The sequence below is a fragment of the Diaporthe batatas genome (assembly GCF_019321695.1).
Source record: "Diaporthe batatas strain CRI 302-4 chromosome Unknown Contig00001, whole genome shotgun sequence".
NCBI classification, from domain to species: domain Eukaryota; kingdom Fungi; phylum Ascomycota; class Sordariomycetes; order Diaporthales; family Diaporthaceae; genus Diaporthe; species Diaporthe batatas.
In genome coordinates this window covers 2078270-2097141 of record NW_025408548.1, presented here as the reverse complement: position 1 = coordinate 2097141, position 18872 = coordinate 2078270, and the positions used below count along the sequence as shown (strand labels likewise).

Here is an 18872-nt window from a genome sequence, read left to right as displayed (position 1 = left end):
CAACCGAGGTGAACGTCACATATGTCTTTTAGTTGACCTCTTCATCAGCATGAGCCGTCACTCCACCATAAACCACCCTCCTGATGATCACTGATAAAAGTTGATCGATCTTATGAACAATTCCACATATTACAGAGCCATGATCTACAAGCGGTATCTAGTGACAGAAACCTCTTTTCAAACGTCAAAAGGAACCGAACGCCGACGCCGTCTTGGTCCGTATGTCGGCAGCAGACAAGTATATCCTAGCCGGTCTATCCCGCCACCCAGCCAGCTTCCTGGGCTTCCATGTCCAAACGTAGCACATCATGAGCTCATTCAATCTTTCTCCGAGGCTCGGGCTGAGGCACCTCACCACCGACGCCCATAGACATCGTCCTCCCTCCGGTACGCCTTCTTGGGCGCGGGCGGCTTCTTGCTCCTAAAGTCCGCCAGCCCGTTGAGGGCATCGTCGTCTTCTAGGTCTCCTCCCCCCCCTCCCCGCTGGCCGCCGTCGTCGGCGCGGGGCTTGAAGAGGTTGAGGAGGTCCTGCAGGGACAGCTTGAGCGAGTCCTTGTTCTTCTTCATGCCGCCCTCGATGGCGTGCTGGGCGAGCAGGCGCTTCTTCTCCTGCAGCTCGAGGATGCGCTCCTCGACCGTGCCCTTGACCGTCAGCTTGTACACGACCACGTCCACCGTCTGCGTGAGGCGGTGCACGCGGTCTATGGCCTGCTCCTCGACGAACTACATGACACAATGTCAGCTTGCGGTACCAAGAGGAGAGGGGAAAGAAATAAGAAGAAAAATGTCTTGGAAGGCAGGGGGTCGGCTGGCTACTACTCACCGGGTTCCAGAACGGCTCGATGATGATGACCCGTGTGGCAGCCGTCAGGTTGAGGCCCAAGGACCCACACTTCAGGCTGCAGAGCAGTATCCGCGTGTTCTTGTCGTTGCGCAGCCTATTCAGGCTCTCCTCGCGGGCGTCGTTCTTCATACCGCCGTCGTAGCGGACAAACTTGAAGCCCTCCTTGCGCAGGTACGGCTCCACGAGGTCCAGCATCGACGTGAACTGGGAGAAGACGATGAACTTGTGCTCGGGGGCCTCCTTGTGCAGGATCTTGACGATCTCGCGGATCTTGGACGAGTTCATGAGGTGCGCCGTGCTCTTCTTGGCCGCCGCCTTGTGGGGGGTGGTGTACAGGATCTCCGTCTTCTCGAGCTCGGATTCGGACACCCCTGAGTCCTCGTCGTCGGAGTCGGTCTGAGGCTCGGATTCGGAACTGGACTCCACTCTTCTCGCCGGCTTCCGCTGCTTCCTCGACTTTGTAGGCTGTGACCCGAACTTATCAAGAGACACAAGACTGTCATCATCAGAATCATCGTCATAGGTGGTTTGGGTGTTGACCTCATCATCGACGACGAAGCTGTCGAGGCGGCTGCCCGCCTCGGATTCGGAGTGGTGTATCGAGTCATCGGACCCGAGGTCTTCGCCCGTTCCTTCGGCATTCTCATCGTCAGTGCCGCCGGCCTTGCCTAGGCGCAACGAGCCGCGCTGGTCCTCGCCCACGAGCCAGCTTCCCTCCTCGTCCTCGTCGTCACTATCAATGACAACGTTTCGCCTCCGCGGCTTACGCTTGTTGTCCTCGGTCTTTCTCGCGTGCTTTTTGGGCTTCTTTGCCTTCTTCTTGGTCTTGTTTGCACCCGTGAATTCGGCGTTGACTTCGTCCATGTTCGCCAGGCACTCGTCGCAGTGCTCTTGGCCGCGTGCGGAGACATCGCGAGGTAGGTCTACCATGCATAGCTCGCACTTCTTGGCCTGAATGCCCATGCCGCCCAGTGCGTCCGCGAGGTCATCGACGCTCGTATCTGCGTTCTTCTGGGCAGACGTATCGGTCGAGAGGGCGTCCTTGTCCTTGTCCAGTTTGCTTCCAACCAGGCTGGGGTGATTGCACGCCTGCCTGAGCCGCAGTAGCAGCACCAGGGCGTTGGCATAGTTGACCTTTTGCTTCATCATCGCCTCGAGACTCTTGTCGGCGCGCTCCTCTAACTTGTTGTAGAACCTTCTCTCAGATGCTGAAAACTCTGTGGAGACCGCCACGACCTTGCGCTCGGTAATCTTGAATTTTGATGCTGGAGCCTCTCCTGTTCCGTTCTTCGCGGCCTCCTCGAGGGCCTTCTTTCCGCCTGGCAGCAAGGCACCTTCTTCCTTAAGTATATCCTTGGTCCGGCGTTTCATGAAGGACCGCAAGAGAGCGTGCAGCCGGCGAATCGCGAGGTGTCCCTTGCCATTCTTCATGGGCTTGTCTATATTCTCTCGCCAATGCTGGAGGTTGTCGTAAGGCTGAATGCGCAGGAAGTTGACCAAGCTCTGCAGTTCATCTAGGTTGTTCTGCATTGGTGTGCCAGTCAGACACCATCGGAATTCTGAGCGCAAGGCGCAACATGCTTTGGTGGACTTGGCATTGCGATTCTTGATGGTGTGGGCCTCATCGAGAATAACTCGGTACCAGTGCAGACCGAAGCACCCTGCCTTGACTGTCTCCGAAGTGTAGTTGAATTCCGAGACCAAGATCTGGTAAGTGGTGATCACGACGTCGTACTTAGCGAGGTCTTGAAATCGCTTTGTACGATTCGGCCCATGATGTACGCAGACGCTGAGACGATGCGATTTTGTCACCTTCTCCTTAATCTCTGCCTCCCACTGCCTGATCAGGGCTAGAGGCGCAACCACCAGCGTGCCTCGCTCGACACCATTCAGACTCTTCTTCCAGTCTGGGTGGTCCCTATCTGGCCTTGGGTTGCTGAGTATGAGTGAGATGGACTGTAGAGTCTTTCCCAAGCCCATGTCCTGCAGAATGTGTTTGAGCATGTGAGTCATCAGGAAAAATCAGTATGAGGACTTACATCAGCCAGAATGCCACCCTTGGGCACCTTTCCGCGCTTGACAGGACCCAGCTCCCGGCCCTTCATCCACTTGACACCCTCGACCTGATGTGGGAGGAGTTTAACCTTGATCCCCTCCAGTGTTCCGTCGTCCAAGTCACCCTTGTTCTCTTCCTCCTCCTCATCCTCGAGTCCGCCCTCCAGTAGAGCCTTTAGGTCCTCATTCGCCTTGGCAGGGTCCGTATAGAAGGTGTTGTCCTCAAAGGCGGCTTCGGTCGGGGCGCCCCTGTAATATGATGACTGGACGTATTCGGGTGGGTATGCCTGGGGGCTCATAGAGCTGAAAGTTGGCGGCTTCGGCTCGGCGGGTTTGCGGGGAGGGGGCACGTTCCGTTCCCTGTGCAGCTCTGGTCGGTTCTTGGGCTGGATAAACATCTGGGAAGCGCCGGCTGCCTTCTGCTTAAGGCTGGACATGAGCTTTCCTGGCTTCCCAAAGACGGGCTTGTCTGAGTGTCCGAACCCCAAGGAGTTTAACGATTTGAATCCGCGAGCAGGTTCGGGGCTGTGGGTGAGGTCGATTACTTCGGCGCTTGGAGGTTGACCAGGGCGCGAAGGGGTGCCTGCTGCGGGTGAGGCGGCGTTGTGCAGGGACTGGTTCGCGACCTGTGAGTTGATGTTATCGAGGTAGTCATCCTCGTCCGAGGACTCGGCACGCGTCAGGCGCGCCATGGTAACGATCTTGGATGATAAAGATGGGCTGAATGTCTGATCTGGAGCTCAGGAACGTAATATTCGGTCTGCCGATGGTCGGGAAGGCTGCGGAGGCAGATTTGGCTTTGGTCTGCCTCGTTCACACGCTTGATGTGCTGCTTTTTGAGTGAGGCTGTTCTGGGGCGAAAACCCAGGCAACCAGGAAGGTTTTGGGGGGGGGGGCGATGCAGGGCTGGAAATGTGCGACAGCGGTCTGCGATCAATAAACTAGAACCAAAGAAAGCATCAAGAGCTGAGCAACATAGTACAACGGTTGATGCAGGAACGCGTGTCCGTGTTTAGAATGATGCAGGTTGAGTTGGCGGCTGCTGCAGGTGAGGGGCAACTTTGCGGGACCGGGTTGGCTCTACAGTAAGTAAACAGATGACATAGGTAAAAAAGGGCAGTGGGGCCGTTGCTGCGACAGCAGTGCTGCAGCCAGGCGCGAGTCAGACACGACCGACCAAGATGGCGCTTTGACAACTATTCCGAGTTGTGTAATAAATGCTGCGGTTTTTGTAACGTGAATGCATCTAATTCCTTTGACTTTTATATACACCATTATCATAGCACCGTCACATGGCAAAACAAAGTCAATTAAATGATATCATAAGAGAGTCAAGAGTCTCTGTGGCTTGCTTATTGTCTCTGGTTTGGACTGGGAAGTTCTTCTGTGGGAGGTTAGGAGGTTGTCCATGGGGAGGTCAGGGGATAGAAACACGCTTCGAACGCGGAGCGGACAAGCAAGCAAAGCTCGTCTTTTTGAGGATGCTCTGGTGTTCCTGCCTCTAGATGCCATGTTGCTTGCGTTTCCAGACACTGCAAGACAAACGACGTTCATTGTGTCTATTGGGGGTATTTTCTGCTCATGTCTCATTCTTGTGAGAGCAGTCTAGTTCTCATTTCGTAGGGGTATCAGTGTAAGGATCAAACCCAACGCGCTGTTCCGCCTCGTTCCTCATCCTCCACCTCGCCTCGCCCTTGAGCCCCGTGGTCGACGTCTCCTCCAAAAAGAAGGACAAGATGTGATCCGGTATAGACAGATGCGCCGCCTGCTGGAACTCTTGCAGGCTCGTGAGCCGGATCAGCATCTCCATCAGCGATAGCGATGAGGTGATCGAGCTGAAAGGCGACCTAGCTACAAACTGTTCCTCTCGCCTTGCATCTAGCCTTTCCAATTCTTTCGACGCCGGCTTGCTGGAAATTTCGTTGAGCCCTGTTGGGGATTGGATTGAAAGTGTCTTGATCTGCGCCATCAAATTCGCATTGAGTGAGGGATTATGAGACGCCGCGGGTCGTTTTGCTTTGATGGTGGGTACTGTCTGCTCATCCTCGCTCTCCTCTTCTGCTTCGTCTTCTGAGTCTTCCGAGTCGTCGTTACTGTCCTCTGTGAAGACCTCAAATGCGAGCCATTCGGGATCAAGGTGAGGCGGCAGATGCAAACCCAATGGGTGTTGTTTCTCCACGGCTTTCGAGTCTGGGGGCCCAGTTTCCTCACGGAGCTGGCGGTCGATCTCGTCTTGTTCATAATCCGCGTAATCACCGCCAGGGCCACTTATAGCCTTGGTCGGGTTGAACTGGTGATGTTCCGGTGCGTCCTCTTCGAATTCGGTATTGCCCGCAGCACTCACGTCCCTCTTCAGGAGAAGGATGGGGTTATTGCCAGCCTCGTCAGAGTTTCCGATGTTGAGAATTCTGCCACTGTCGGTGTAGAAGATGCGAGAAATCTGATGGATGGGGATCGATTCGCGTATGCCTGCTTGGGTGATGGTGTCGTAGGGACGTGTCTTAGCCTCGCCGTCTTCATGCACCCGGCCGTCATTCAAGTCCTCCACGAGCTCAATATGATAGGCGTATTCGTCGGGCCGCCCAAAGGCGTCATCTCCCGGGTAGCCAGACTGTTGACCTGGCATCAGGAAGCTATCGGGAACATAGCCCTGATTGTGATCAAAGCCCCACTGGATCGGGGTTCTGCATAGCCGTACGCGAGCCTTGTGTAAGACTTCCTGCCAGATCGGCCTTCTCTCGCCCTCGCCAAACCCATACGGCTCATCCTTCTGTGGAGAACCTGCTCGAGATGGATCCGGGGTGGCCGGCCTTGCATTACCACGAGATCCGGGGTGAGATGTGGCCTGACTATGTCCCACGAAGAGCATGTAGAGTGACAGGTTAAAATTTGGGCCGATTTGGACGGGGCGCGAAGGATCACTGGCAAACTGTGTGTCTCCGAGGTTCAAGAAGAAGCTGGCTTGGAGGAATCGCGACGGCGATATTCCTGTGGGCATGGTCGACGACAATGTCTCTCCAGAGGCAGTGATGGCGATCTGCAGAGAAGGTATCTCCCTGTCAATGCGGGCCAAAAGGGCTTTGATATCGCGGATGATGTTCAGCAGTTCCGCATGATGAGCCTCGGCCGTCTTGGCCTTGGTCCCCTTCTTCTGAGAACCTTCCTCGGCGACGGCAGCATTCTCGAGTCTCGTGCCAAGAGAGACAATATCACGGTGCAGAGACTTTGCCAGCGGAACGGCAGATTCAAGAAAGACGTTGCCTCGTCCAGACCTAAGGGCATGTTAGCGAGGATTACAGGGTGTGGAATAAGCGAGACTTACTTGAACTCTATCAAGTCTATAACGGGCGACAGTATCTTGACCTTGCCGTTGAGCTGGTCCTGCAGGCTCTTGAGCTCTGCTCGAACGCTTCTGTCATCGACGGTCTTGAGAAGTCGTGAACATTGGCCGACGGCATAACTGGAAGTAAGGGCAATCCCAGATCGGATGGCATAGTTCATGGCCTGCGCCCCGAGCCGCCCTAGTAGGGCGTCCATGGTTATTAGGTCGGTCGGGTTATGCAAGGACAGCCACACACCAGACCTCACCCGACTTGGCCGTGTTGGTGGGCAAGTCCAAGCTGGTTCATGACCTTGCACAAATGCGAGCCAGGTTGAGTAATTTGTTTAATGGAGGAGTCAGATTTAAAGACCCCCCGACGAAACTCCGCCCCCGGAATGAGGCAACGTTGTCACCGTCTTCTACTTCACTGTTTGCGGCGACCTGTGCTGTTTGGAAAGGGCATGTGTGAAGGCATGTCATTCACACCGTGGGTAAAGGTGCCTTGTCGTCGGTTTGGTCCGTGCAGGCTGCTGTGGCCCTGACTGTGTAACTCTCCATAGTGGCAGCGGCAGCCTAAAGGCAGCTAGGCGTCATGGTGGGGCAAAAATCATCCAGACCATCGACCCCGCCGCCCAAAGGTGCACGAAATCCTAAACAGCATTTACTGGATGCTCGTCTGACCCAAATTACCCTCCCTGGCCTCAGATATTCCAGAGGGACCAACCAGTGGGCGCAGTCAGGCATCAACAAGACCAAGGAGTCATATTGAAAGGAGAGGCGGAGCAATACCCAACAGCTTGCCCATCCAAAACCTGATCAACGGGCAGCTATTCAAGCCGAACCCAACCCCTGCATTTTGTGGCTCCCCCGGGCAAGCTGTTGCGAGCATAGAAATACCCTCGCAGACACCATCCTACGCCATACCACGAGCCACAACCTCGAGGATCCCACCCTACTGCCAATTTTTACCTCGGGAAACAACACTACAACGGTCATCATGTCAAACCTCAACTCGTGGGAAGATGACCCTGCCGCCCAGGAAGAGAACCTGGCCCAGCAGGCCCAGCAGATGAACCTGGGCAACCAGCCCCAGGGCCATTCGCAAGGCTTCCGCCCTGGCGCCGCGACCTTCTCACCAGGAGCTGCCGCCTTCCAACCCGGACAGGCCTTTGTACCAGGAGGAGGCTATGGCGCCCAGCAATACCAACAAGGATACTATGGCGCCCAGCAAGGCTACTACTCACAGTATGGCGGCCAGGGACAAGGCTACGCGCAGTATGGCCAGGGCGGTTACGGCAACGTCTACGGCCAGGGCCAGTACAACCAAGCATACGGTACGTCTGTTGAACTATTCACCCTCTGTCGCAGCGCAATCGACTTACTCGGATAGTAGGCCAGTACCAGGGACAAGGATTCCAAGGACAGCAGGCCCCGCAACAGCAACAACAAGCCCCTCGGCAGACTCCTACCATCGCCAAGCGACCGAACGACCCTGCCGCTGCCTCTTCCGACCCCGCGCCAAAGCCTACCGTCTCTAAGGAGGGCGGTGCCAAGGTTCTGAGCATTGGAGGCGACGCACCGAAACCCAAAGCCAAGGTCCTTTCGATCGGTGGCACGGCGCCCGCAAAGGAGGAGCCCAAGACCGAGGAGGCTGCGCCAGAACCCAAGGAGCCCGCAGCTGATGAGGGGGCCAAGGTCACAGCGGCAAAGGCGATTGAGAAGACCGGCGAGAAGGCCGGCTCGGAGAAGGCGTCCTCCGGCAAGACGTCCCCTACACCATCTTCTGGCCGATCCAGCCCTTCACGGGCCGGCCCTAAGGCGGCCAGCCGTGATGCGGTGGCTGTCGAGCAGGAGCAGACCGCCGATGTTGACGAGGAGACGTTGAAGGATATGTATGGCAAGGAGCACGTCAACATCATCTTCATTGGTCACGTTGACGCCGGAAAGTCCACACTCGGCGGTTCTATTCTTGTCGTCACAGGCATGGTAGATCAGAGGACACTGGACAAGTACAAGAAGGAGGCCAAAGACATGGTATGTACCCTTCGTCTCTAAACAGTTTTCTGATAAACTGACCGTTTCCAGGGTAACCCGTCGTGGTACCTGTCGTGGGTCCTGGATCTTACAAATGAAGAGCGATCTAAGGGTAAGACTGTCGAAGTAGGACGAGGATTCTTCGAGACGGAGAAGCGGAAGTACAGTGTTCTTGATGCGCCTGGCCACAAGACATATGTGCCCAACATGATCGGCGGAGCCTCACAAGCAGACGTTGGTATTCTTGTCATTAGGTAAGGATAAACATCTCACCGCAAGGAGTCGAGGGCAGACGACTCTCGCATGTGCGCAGCCGGCTAACGAGCCCACAGTGCACGAAAGGGCGAGTACGAGACCGGATTCGAAAAGGGCGGCCAGACGCGTGAGCACGCCATGTTGGCCAAGACCCAAGGTGTCAACAAGCTGGTGGTGGTCATCAACAAGATGGACGACCCAACAGTGGAGTGGTCGCATGACCGTTACAAGGAGTGCACAACCAAACTCGCCACCTTTCTCAAGGGCACCGGTTACAACCTGAAGACGGATGTGTTCTTCATGCCCGCCGCGGCCCAGTCACTGCTCAACATCAAGGAAAGGCTACCGGCAGGCGTTGCACCGTGGTACGACGGCCCGTCGCTGCTGGAGTACCTCGACAACATGCAGGCCCTGGAGCGCAAGATCAACGCACCTTTCATGATGGCTGTATCCGGCAAGTACCGTGACATGGGCACCATGGTCGAGGGCCGTGTCGAGGCTGGTGTGGTCAAGAAGGGAATGGCCCTGACCATGATGCCAAACAAGGCCAAGATCGATATCTCCGCTATCTATGGCGAGCAAGAAGAGGAAATCCCACACGCACAGTGCGGTGACCAAGTACGCATGCGGCTGCGAGGTATCGAGGAAGACGACATCCTCCCCGGGTTTGTGCTCTGCTCGCCAAAGCGACTGGTCCACTGTGTCAAGTCTTTTGACGCCCAGATTCGAATTCTGGATCTGAAGTCTATCCTCTCGGCTGGATTCAACTGCGTGCTCCACGTCCACGCGGCCATCGAGGAAGTCACATTCGCGGCTCTGCTGCACAGCTTGCAGAAGGGCACTAACCGTAAGAGCAAGCGGCCACCTACGCATGCGAAGAAGGGCGACAGCATTATTGCACGGCTGGAGGTTACTGGTGCCTCGGGCGCGGTGTGTGTTGAGAAATTCGATGATTATCCCCAGATGGGTCGTTTCACTCTGGTAAGTTCTCGTCCTATCTCCCATCTGCCTAGCACGGCATGTCTAATGGCTAACTGTCTTGTAGCGTGACCAAGGTCAGACGATTGCCATTGGCAAGATCATCAAGCTGAACACGGAGGAGGTTGCTTAAGCGGTTCTCAGAACAGCAAGAGGAACCAAATACTTCAGCGGGACTGCTGTATATGAATGGCCAGGGAGACTAGCCAGAGATTGGCGAGGATGCCCCATTTAAGTGTTTGGTAGATAGATCCTGGCCCAACCGCATTATAGGCACGACTCACGGCAGAATGGCGATGCTGGTGCAAAAAGTTACCTCTGACGTGAGAATCAAAAGCTGGATTTACCCAGGTAGAATGCTTGTTTCACGAGATGCATTATGCTGCCACGTGTGTAGAAATCAATCGCATTTTACTGTGTAGGTGAGCCAGGTTTTGTTTGCCTGGAGTACACCAAAAAGGCCGTTATTACTACTCGGCTTCTGGATCCCACCCCAACCGTGCGTGGTACAGGCGCCGCTAAACGTGGGGGCATTGACAAGGGTCTATTACAACGCTTAGCCCGTGGTAGGCTTGCTGCGGTCCGATGCCGCTAAGGGACCTGGGAGGTTTTGTGCGCCGGCAGCGCTGATTAGATCCAGTTTGTCTCGGCCTGTGTTGACTTGCTTCTTGTTCCCCTTCTTCCTACCTCCCCATTCACGTCCAGCCTTTTCGGTCCAGGCAAGCCGTTCTCCTTCCAGACCCCAATCACCATACTGACGGCTAACGTGCTTGTGAACCAGCTGCCAAGATGTCTGACCAGAAGCCCCTCCCTTTCATATACCAGTTTGCCGCCGGTGCGTAGTCAAATAGCCGACTGGCATCCCGACCACGGACGACTCGGGGTTGTCGCAACATGTTGTGGGAGTATATGGCTGACATTCCGTCCTCATAGGCGCTGTCGCCGGTGTGTCAGAAGTATGCACTGCCTTTTTCCGGGTGCAATTGACTTGCTAACATGTCTCTATCTCTAGATTCTGGTCATGTATGTCAACATAGGAGCCGCACGCGACCAGCCAAGCTTTGTTTGCCTACAACACACTGACATTGCTACATAGGTACCCACTTGACGTCGTCAAGACCAGAGTGTAAGGCTCTCGACCGGCCCCGAAAAAGATAGCGATGCTGACAGGCGCAACAGACAGCTGCAGACTGGCAAGGGGGTCGGCGCGGACTCATACAATGGCATGTTCGACTGCTTCCAGAAGATCATCCGTCATGAGGGGTGCGTTCGAGATTCTCCCTCCTACAACAGAAATACATACACACATAAACAGCCCGACCAAGACAGATATATGCCCTCCAGCAGGGAAACGGGGTCCCCAGAAGCAACCACTAACGAAGCCACACACCACGCAGTTTCTCCCGGCTGTACCGCGGCATCACCGCCCCGATCCTGATGGAGGCCCCCAAGCGCGCGACCAAGTTCGCCGCCAACGACGAGTGGGGCAAGTTCTACCGCAAGGCCTTTGGCGCCGACAAGATGACGCAGCCGCTGTCGGTGCTGACGGGCGCGACGGCGGGCGCGACCGAGTCCTTCGTGGTGGTGCCCTTCGAGCTGGTCAAGATCCGCCTGCAGGACAAGGCCAACGCGAGCAAGTACAACGGCATGCTGGACGTGGTGGCCAAGACGGTGCGGCAGGAGGGCGTGCTGGCCATGTACCAGGGCCTCGAGAGCACCCTGTGGAGGCACATCCTGTGGAACGCGGGTTACTTCGGCTGCATCTTCCAGGTCCGCCAGCTGCTCCCCAAGGCCAACGACAAGACCGGCCAGATGGCCAACGACATCCTCGCCGGTACGGTGGGCGGCACCGTCGGCACCATCCTCAACACCCCGCTCGACGTCGTCAAGTCGCGTATCCAGAACTCCGTCAAGGTCCCCGGTGTCACGCCCAAGTACAACTGGGCCTTCCCGGCCGTCGGCACCGTCCTCAAGGAGGAGGGCTTCGCGGCTCTGTACAAGGGTTTCCTGCCCAAGGTTCTGAGACTGGGACCGGTAAGTCCACTTGTCGCCGGACCCCAGCGGTCTTCGCAGAGCCCCGGGTTTGGATCTGCTAACGTTGACGGAATAGGGCGGTGGTATTCTTCTCGTGGTCTTCCAGGGTGTCATGGACTTCTTCAGGAAGCACCAATAGGAATAGATTCAGGCATAGACGGAATAAATGAAACATCATTCGGGCACATTTCCTGGGGCATTTGCGGTTCGGTTCGTGTATGTATCGAGTACGTGTTAGAGAAACAGATACCAAAGCACTCGCCACCGCTGCAACTGACACCTAATGATCTTAAACCTGAACATTGATGTGCTAGAGACCACGCAGTAGCGTGCACTAGAGCGCTATACACAATGATCATGTGTTGTTTTAATCTGATTCCCTAATATGGTCACCATAGCAGCTCACAAGCCCCGAATAGGCTCCTCAGAGTGGAAAGTGCGAATTGTGCCTCGATGACACGGACATGGCCTAAGACTCATGCTTGCCACTTCACCAAGTGAGACTGGACTTAGGCGACTAGCCTTTTATGTCGAAGAAACGAGTTTACGGTGACTGCACAGCTACGGGTGGGGGTCATTGACGTTGTTTTCCGGGCTAAGAAAACTGCACACGGAAGGCTGTTGACCCCTGAGCAGGCTCGGAGAAGCAAATGTGTAGAACGCCACATCAGGAGTATATCTCGGGTATGGACCAGAGTGTGTTCCCATATGCGACTTGACTACTTGGATCCCGCATGAAACCAGTATGTTGTCAAGTACAACGGCCATTATCAAGCAAGAGACGGGTACCAGTCCATGCCGGGGTTGGCGCAGGTATCGCCAGCAGTCTTGGCACACGATGAAACATAGAATCAAGAGTCTGCGGGAACTTAGTATTGATCCAAAGAGAAGCGCTATGGGAAAACCACGCTGTTTGATATGTGCTACTGGCCGTGTGGTGAGCTCGGCCGGTGTGCCGAGACACACGGCAAGCCCGTTCCTATGAACAGAGTATGCTAAGCCTGACCAAGGCCGGGACATGGTGTCTTGTCGTAGGAGAAGAAAAGCCGAGTTAGCCTCCATATGACAAAGCAGAGGTGTTTTACCGTAAAGTAGAAAGTCCACCAAGACCCCAACGCCGACCAAAAGCCACGGCAAGGTGCCGGTCCCGCCCGCCTGCGCCGGAATTCCAAAGTTGTTGATCTTGAAGACGTCTGTCCAAGGCACGGAAGGTCCTGCAGCAGAAAATCAACTTAGTCAATGTCCTCATTTGGTTGGTAAACATGACGACTTCGAGTGGGATCCTTGCGCATGGTCTGGCCAGACCCGGTGAACCCAACTATGGTAGCAAAGTCAGTCAACAGTCGTTCTCCGGGCGAGCAGAAGCAGCGATACTGACCTCGGCCGTGAACGCCGTCAGGTGTTCGGAACATACTATCCTTCTTTTGTGTCTTGCCGAACTTTGACTTGGCGTTGAAGTCTTGCCACTTGGACTTGCCCTTCTCGAGCTCCTTGTTCGCCTTGATCTTCTTGAACTTCTTGGCGGGCTTCTCGCCATCAGCAGCGGCGTTCTTGTCGGCCTGTGGGTACACGCTTGGGGCGGAGGTAAGGACAATGCCGTTGTTCACGCTCGTTGATCCACCCGGTGTCGTTGATCCAGAGGCGGCCGGGCTGTTGACGCCGCCGCTTCCTGGGGCGGCAGGGCCTGCATTTGGGGCGGTGCCATCGGCCTTGCGCTTGTTGCTGATGGGGCGGATGTTGTTGGCGCGCAGGGTCTCGCTCGTGTCGTAGCTCTTGAACTTGACGGTATACATGGGCTGTGTGGAGGATCCGGTGACGGCGGTGATGCGTGCTGGGTAGAATCCCTTGTCACCCGAGACCCACTTAGCAAGGACTGTATCATTGACCTGGTAGGAGATGGGGATAGCCGACTCTGCTGCGGCGGCGGCAGCTGCCTCTTGCCTGTCCTTCTCCTCCTGTGCGGCCTTTTTGAAGGCCGGGTGGTTCTCGCGCGACCACTTCTCTGGCTTTGAGTCCCCCGGGGCTGGGTCTTTCTTGGGGGCGGCTGCTGGGGCAGGTGCAGCAGCAGCACGTTTCGGCTGGATGTCGGCGATGGAGTCGTTGATCATCTTGATCATGTCCTCCAGCTCAGCCCTGAGGGCGAGCAGCTCGGCGTTCTCGGGGTCATCGCTGAGGGAGGTGGCGACGATGTCCAGCTGCAGCAAGGTCAGCACAGGCTCGACGACGCAAACAAAGCCAGGGGCGACGGACCTGTTCCTGGTAGGCCTTCTTCTCCTCCTCGAATTGTGTAAGCTGTGCACTCATTTTGAGTAATGGTTTCCCCCGCGGTATTGGAGTAGCTATCCGAGAGTACCTGAGCTGGAGAATGAAGTCACGGTGGGGGTTGAGACAGTCACTCGGTGGGTGTGGCGGGGCTGTCGTGATGGCTGGTTGGATGGCGACGACGTGAGTGAGGCGTTGCTGCTGGAGTGAGGAAGGAATGTACGTCAAAAGCTACCGGCCTCGGGCCAAATGATAGCGGAGATTACAGAGTACGGCAGGGTGGGCATCTGGTCTGGGAGTCTACCCCAAGGTACCTAGGTACCTAGTTTGCCTGCCGACCGACGCGGCACTACACTAGCATCGATCGCATGCAACCAGACACCCTGGCGCCCTGGTCAGTCCTAAGCTAAATGCGGAGCGAGAACTGAAGCGTGGAGGAGGGCAAGAGGGGTGGCCCTTTCCGGTGGTGCCCGCTTCTGAGTCCCTCGTGTCTGCTAAGGTTCCAAGGCAGCAAGGGCCTGGGCTGTTCTCTGGAAGAGGCGGTCACGGCCCAGCAATCGGGTACCTGGGTACGGGCCATAGCGAAGGAGTGCCATCCGTACTTCGGAACGGCAGAGGTGATGGGCCAGATCCAGATGGAATCGTCGGGCAGCGGGCACACGGCTAGTTTGCGCAAATTGGACTGATTGACTCCGTCTCCGTCTCATTACGTCGCCGACCGTCGGGTCAATCGTCACTCAATAATCTCCTTGTGCTGCAAGAGGAGACAATTCGCCCTCGTCCTGACGTGGCACAACCTCATTCATTCATTCATTCACACTCTCTCTCTCTCTTGTCGTCCTGTCGTCGTGTGCCCGTCTCCTGCGACCGATTGAGCCCACCCTAGTTTGGTGTCGCGACCGTCGTCGTCTTTCTACGCCACCACCCCCGACCACCACCACCCCCACTCAGTGTCTGTCTGTCTGTCTGTCTGTCTTCTGCTGCCCAGGACTCACTGACAGACAGCGCAGTGACTAACCGTGGTCCTGTACTGCTTGCGCCTCCCACGCTGCTGACACCCCCCTCTCTCTCCTGCCCCTCCACCAGGTCCAGTCGGTCGGCGCAAAAAGCAAAAGTTGGCGCCCACCTAAGGTCTGCCGACCGCCAATCCACGCGCATTCTGCCCACTTCTTCTCCAAATCTGCAAGGAATCTCCCTCACCGTGGTGCACACCGAAGCCGTCACTCAACTGTCCAGGACGGGCTCGCCCGCCCACACACCCTGGGGCGTTGGAAGGAGACAATCACTGAGTGGACAGAGCCCTGGGTTCCTAGGTAGCTCGAGAAATCAGGGTCAGACGGAGGAGAGCCCGTCTTGCGGCCGAGCACAGCAGCAAGCCAGCAGCCAGCAGCCAGCCAGCCGGAAAACAAGCAACCATGGCCAGGGACAGGGAACGGGGAGACAGCATCTCGCCGTCTGCCGGCCAATCAAAACGTTCTGCAAACCAGCAGGATAGCGATTCATTGGACAGCGACCAGACACATCACAGTCAACAGCATCATCAGCAGCACCCGCGAACGCATCACAAACCCCAGAGGCACCATGTCGGTGGCGGAGGCGCCCGCTTACATGCAAGAGTCCCGTCATCCAAAGGACTCTCCAAGCACAACACCTCCGCATCATCCACAAAACTCAACCGAAGAGTCACCTCTCCCTCTCCCGAACGAAGCACCGGCCTTACTGCCGCTCACCGCCGACACCACTCCTCCGAGGTCAAATTATCCCGCGACCCGTCCACCACAAGTCTCAAGAAGAACCACTCCCAGACCAGCCTGAAGCGCAATCGCTCCCAGGTCGAGGTCGCCAAGCGCTCCAAGCCCCAGAACCAGCTCAAGAGGTCTTCCTCCGAAAAGGCCGTCAGCAAGTTCAAGTCCTCCAAGTCCGCGGTGCACTTCGACCTCGGAAACGACGGACAGGAAGACGAGTGGATCGATGCTAGCAGCTCCGCGTCTCCCTATCTGTCGAGGCGCGGATCAGTCAACACAAGCGGTCAGTCGTCGGGCAATGCACAGGGGAGCGCCGTCGGGAGTCCAGCAGGAGGTGTGACCGGCGACGAGGAGCCCACACCCCTGGCCGAACCGCAAAAGCTCCTGTTTGCTGGCGACAAGGAGCACAGCCGGACTTTGACATCAAAGCTGCTTCAGCGCACGCCATCGCATAGCGCCACCACCGGCATGTCCAACACAATGGCCATGGCCCGGGCCGCATCACCCGATAGTCGCCATTCTGCGAGCACGCTGTCCGTGACCCCGGCACAGCCCCAGGGTGTTGTCGGGAGCAATGGTCAAGAGGAGGTCACATCACGCTTCGTCTCCCAGACCGCGGCCAGCTCGTTCACAGGCTCCGGGCCTAGAGGGCCCAGGTCGATAGGAAACTTCTCCTCATCAGCCAACAATGGACTGTCCGGCACCACTGAAGTGCGCGACGACGATGACTTGACAGACGAAGAGGACACTGGTGTGACCAGCAGTGCAATAGCAACCACAGCTCGGTCAAGAGAGGTGGGAACAGTGGCGGCAGCACCATCTGAGAAGAGCCGGACACAGCAGAAGATCAACCTCCAAAGGGCCAGCTCGTCCATGGAGCCGGTTCGTCACCGGCACTCCGGGATTGGCGGCTTCGCGGCCGAGGTGGCCGAGGTGGCCGGTCCCTTGTTAGGCGGCGCAGGGTACGATTCGCAGGATCCCAGAGTCAACAAGCTTCTCGAGCGCACCGGGGTGGAGTACAACATAGTACGTCGCTACCAGAACCCCGTCGCCCGCAGCTTGGTACGGCTGGCACAGCTCCCCGGCAATGACAGTGCAAGGAGGATACCCCGGCCCGGCACGGCCGGAGGTGCTGGTAGCCGCAGCTCTGTGAACCTGGCTGGTGGCGGGCAATTCGGTCTCAGCCAGAGCTTCAGGGACGGTGCCAACGGCGCCAACGGGGCACGAAGGCCGGCGACTCCCAGGCGGGCCCATACCACGATTAGGAACAGTGGCACAGGCTCCAGCCTGGACACGGACGACGGCGGCGCCAGCAGATTGCACGAGGCTCAGGGCCTGAGTGGGGCCAGCCTCGTCAATGGCGACGACGATGACGGGATCCAGGCGATATTGAGGAGCATGTGGGACAAGAGCACTCTAGACTTGGCCGCGAGCCAGTAATATCCCCGTACGCACTCACTCCAATGGCCAGACGGCACGGATTGATGGTTTTTGTTTTGTTGTAAGCGGTTCCAGGAGGTCATTCAAGCAGTCCCTGTCATTTTGGACACTGTGATCCCACTGGCCCAGTTTGTTCGGCGTTGGGGATCGTAGCGTCACTGCTGAGATATCCACCAATGAGGCATGGAAAAGGTATCTATCTAGAGACGGCAGGATTCAGGGTCTGAGGCCCCCCCTTTTTGGTTTCCTCGTTCATAGCCGAGAACCACCAAGGATGAACAATAGAAGAAAGTCCACAGCGAAGTCTTTTGGTCCTTAGTCTCCCGGCGAACCAAGTGAATGATCGTCCCGGCCTCTTTCGGAAAAGGTGTTAGGCAGCTTCCGTTATGTTCACCGACTGTCCAACAGGTTCGAGACCGCGGTAACGTCCCAACCTCTGCCAGGCCAGGCTGCATATCTTCCGAGTCCTTCCAATAAGCCCCGAACACTGACTGTATGTTGAGCTTGCAACCACGGAGTAATGCTTGCCTTTATGAGGTTATGGCTGGCAACCTCCGCCTTCGTGCTCTAACAGAACAAGGCTTGTCAGATATGCCTTTCCACATGGTCGGGACCGTGCCAAACAAGCGAGACTGATACATATTTGCAAGCAGTAGAACAGGCACAGATCACAATATTCAGCGTACAACAGGCATGTATTCAATTTGCCATGAGAGAGTAAGTAAGTACGGTATCTAGTTCCCAGTAAAACACATCATCACACGTAGATTTTGGTCCCTTGTTCCCGCCCACAAGCAAACACCCAAACCGACCGAGAAGAAGGATTTACACTGTTTGTACGCTTTGGAAGCAGGTATTTTTTGGTACTGAAATGGTGGTATCCAATAATATCTTATGTTTAAAAGGGAATGAATGACTAAGAAAGGAATAAACAAAATTCAGCAAGACACCATATTATGACGCCAAACAAACGCATCCCGACGCTGAAAAAAGGTATTTTGTAACAACCAGCCAAGTTTGTATGGACTAAAGTAGATAATGAACCCTTTTTGTGAAACATGTATCCAGCACACACCCACACACACGCGAGGCCACTTTCTTATGGCTTCGAGACCTGCTCCTTCCGGAAGAACTTGAAGAAGCCGAACGGGATGACCAGCTGGAACGCCAGGCAGATCCAGAACCACTTCTCGGCGGCGCCGGGGAGGACGCCCTGGCTGAAGTCGGGGAAGGTGACGGTGGCGTACTTGGCGTTGGGGCAGGTCGCCCTGGCGAGCATGGTGACGGCCGATCCGATGGCCTGGGAGCCGATGAGAACGGCGAGCACGTGCTGCCGCGTCAGTGTGGCCAGCAGCATCATGCCCAGGCCCACGCCCTGGATGGAGTCGAGCAGGCCCAGCCACAGCCAGATGCAGCGCGACAGGATGGCCGAGCCGACGGGCGAGCTGACCCAGGGGAGGTACCAGCCGATTCCGGAGACACCCCAGAACATCTGGGCCCAGCGGGGGGCGCCCAGGCCGATGGCGAAGATGGGCAGGAGCCAGGTGTGCTCGTCCGAAAAGAGGGAGAAGATGTACAGGATGATGGCCCACAGGACGATGAAGAAGCCCAGCGCGAGTATGAAGATCGCCCAGCCGGGGACGAACTGCGAGCCGAAGAGGAATTGCCAGTTGCGGCCGTAGGGCGCCGAGAGCCAGTAGTTCTGGATGATGATGGCGATGAAGAACCAGGGGACGAGCTTTCGGTGGAGGAGCGAGATGTAGAGACCAGGAATGGACTCGGGGGATTGGCGGTAGTAGTCGGGCAGGCCGAGGAAGAGGATGATGCCGACAGCCCACAGTAGTACGGCCACGGGGACACAGACAACGAGGGCGATGGGGATGCTGGTGTTGACGATGTAGGC

The 18872-nt window shown here is 56.5% G+C and overlaps 5 protein-coding genes across 5 annotated transcripts; 2 read left to right on the top strand and 3 right to left on the bottom strand.

Annotated features, from left to right (window-relative positions):
• Positions 1–66: 66 nt before the first annotated feature.
• On the bottom strand, positions 67–3931 carry KVR01_000031 (uncharacterized protein). The gene is made up of 3 exons (XM_044788399.1): positions 2884–3931; positions 824–2827; positions 67–723 (listed from the first exon to the last, which is right to left on the bottom strand). The coding sequence occupies exons 1-3, from the start codon at positions 3589–3591 to the stop codon at positions 352–354; spliced, it is 3084 nt and encodes a 1027-aa protein (XP_044649980.1). The 5' UTR covers positions 3592–3931; the 3' UTR covers positions 67–351.
• Positions 3932–4192: 261 nt separating this feature from the next.
• KVR01_000610 (uncharacterized protein) lies at positions 4193–6663 on the bottom strand. Its single transcript, XM_044789832.1, has 2 exons — positions 6222–6663; positions 4193–6171 (listed from the first exon to the last, which is right to left on the bottom strand). The coding sequence occupies exons 1-2, from the start codon at positions 6434–6436 to the stop codon at positions 4512–4514; spliced, it is 1875 nt and encodes a 624-aa protein (XP_044650559.1). The 5' UTR covers positions 6437–6663; the 3' UTR covers positions 4193–4511.
• A 183-nt stretch (positions 6664–6846) lies between these two features.
• On the top strand, positions 6847–9907 carry KVR01_000392 (translation termination factor GTPase eRF3). The gene is made up of 5 exons (XM_044789298.1): positions 6847–7555; positions 7615–8255; positions 8307–8509; positions 8588–9491; positions 9556–9907. The coding sequence occupies exons 1-5, from the start codon at positions 7219–7221 to the stop codon at positions 9619–9621; spliced, it is 2151 nt and encodes a 716-aa protein (XP_044650341.1). The 5' UTR covers positions 6847–7218; the 3' UTR covers positions 9622–9907.
• Positions 9908–12158: 2251 nt separating this feature from the next.
• On the bottom strand, positions 12159–14029 carry KVR01_000857 (uncharacterized protein). Its single transcript, XM_044782366.1, has 3 exons — positions 13773–14029; positions 12901–13717; positions 12159–12840 (listed from the first exon to the last, which is right to left on the bottom strand). The coding sequence occupies exons 1-3, from the start codon at positions 13824–13826 to the stop codon at positions 12755–12757; spliced, it is 957 nt and encodes a 318-aa protein (XP_044650806.1). The 5' UTR covers positions 13827–14029; the 3' UTR covers positions 12159–12754.
• Positions 14030–14260: 231 nt separating this feature from the next.
• KVR01_000904 (uncharacterized protein) lies at positions 14261–17272 on the top strand. The gene has a single exon (XM_044783163.1). The coding sequence runs from the start codon at positions 15200–15202 to the stop codon at positions 16967–16969; it is 1770 nt and encodes a 589-aa protein (XP_044650853.1). The 5' UTR covers positions 14261–15199; the 3' UTR covers positions 16970–17272.
• Positions 17273–18872: the final 1600 nt, after the last annotated feature.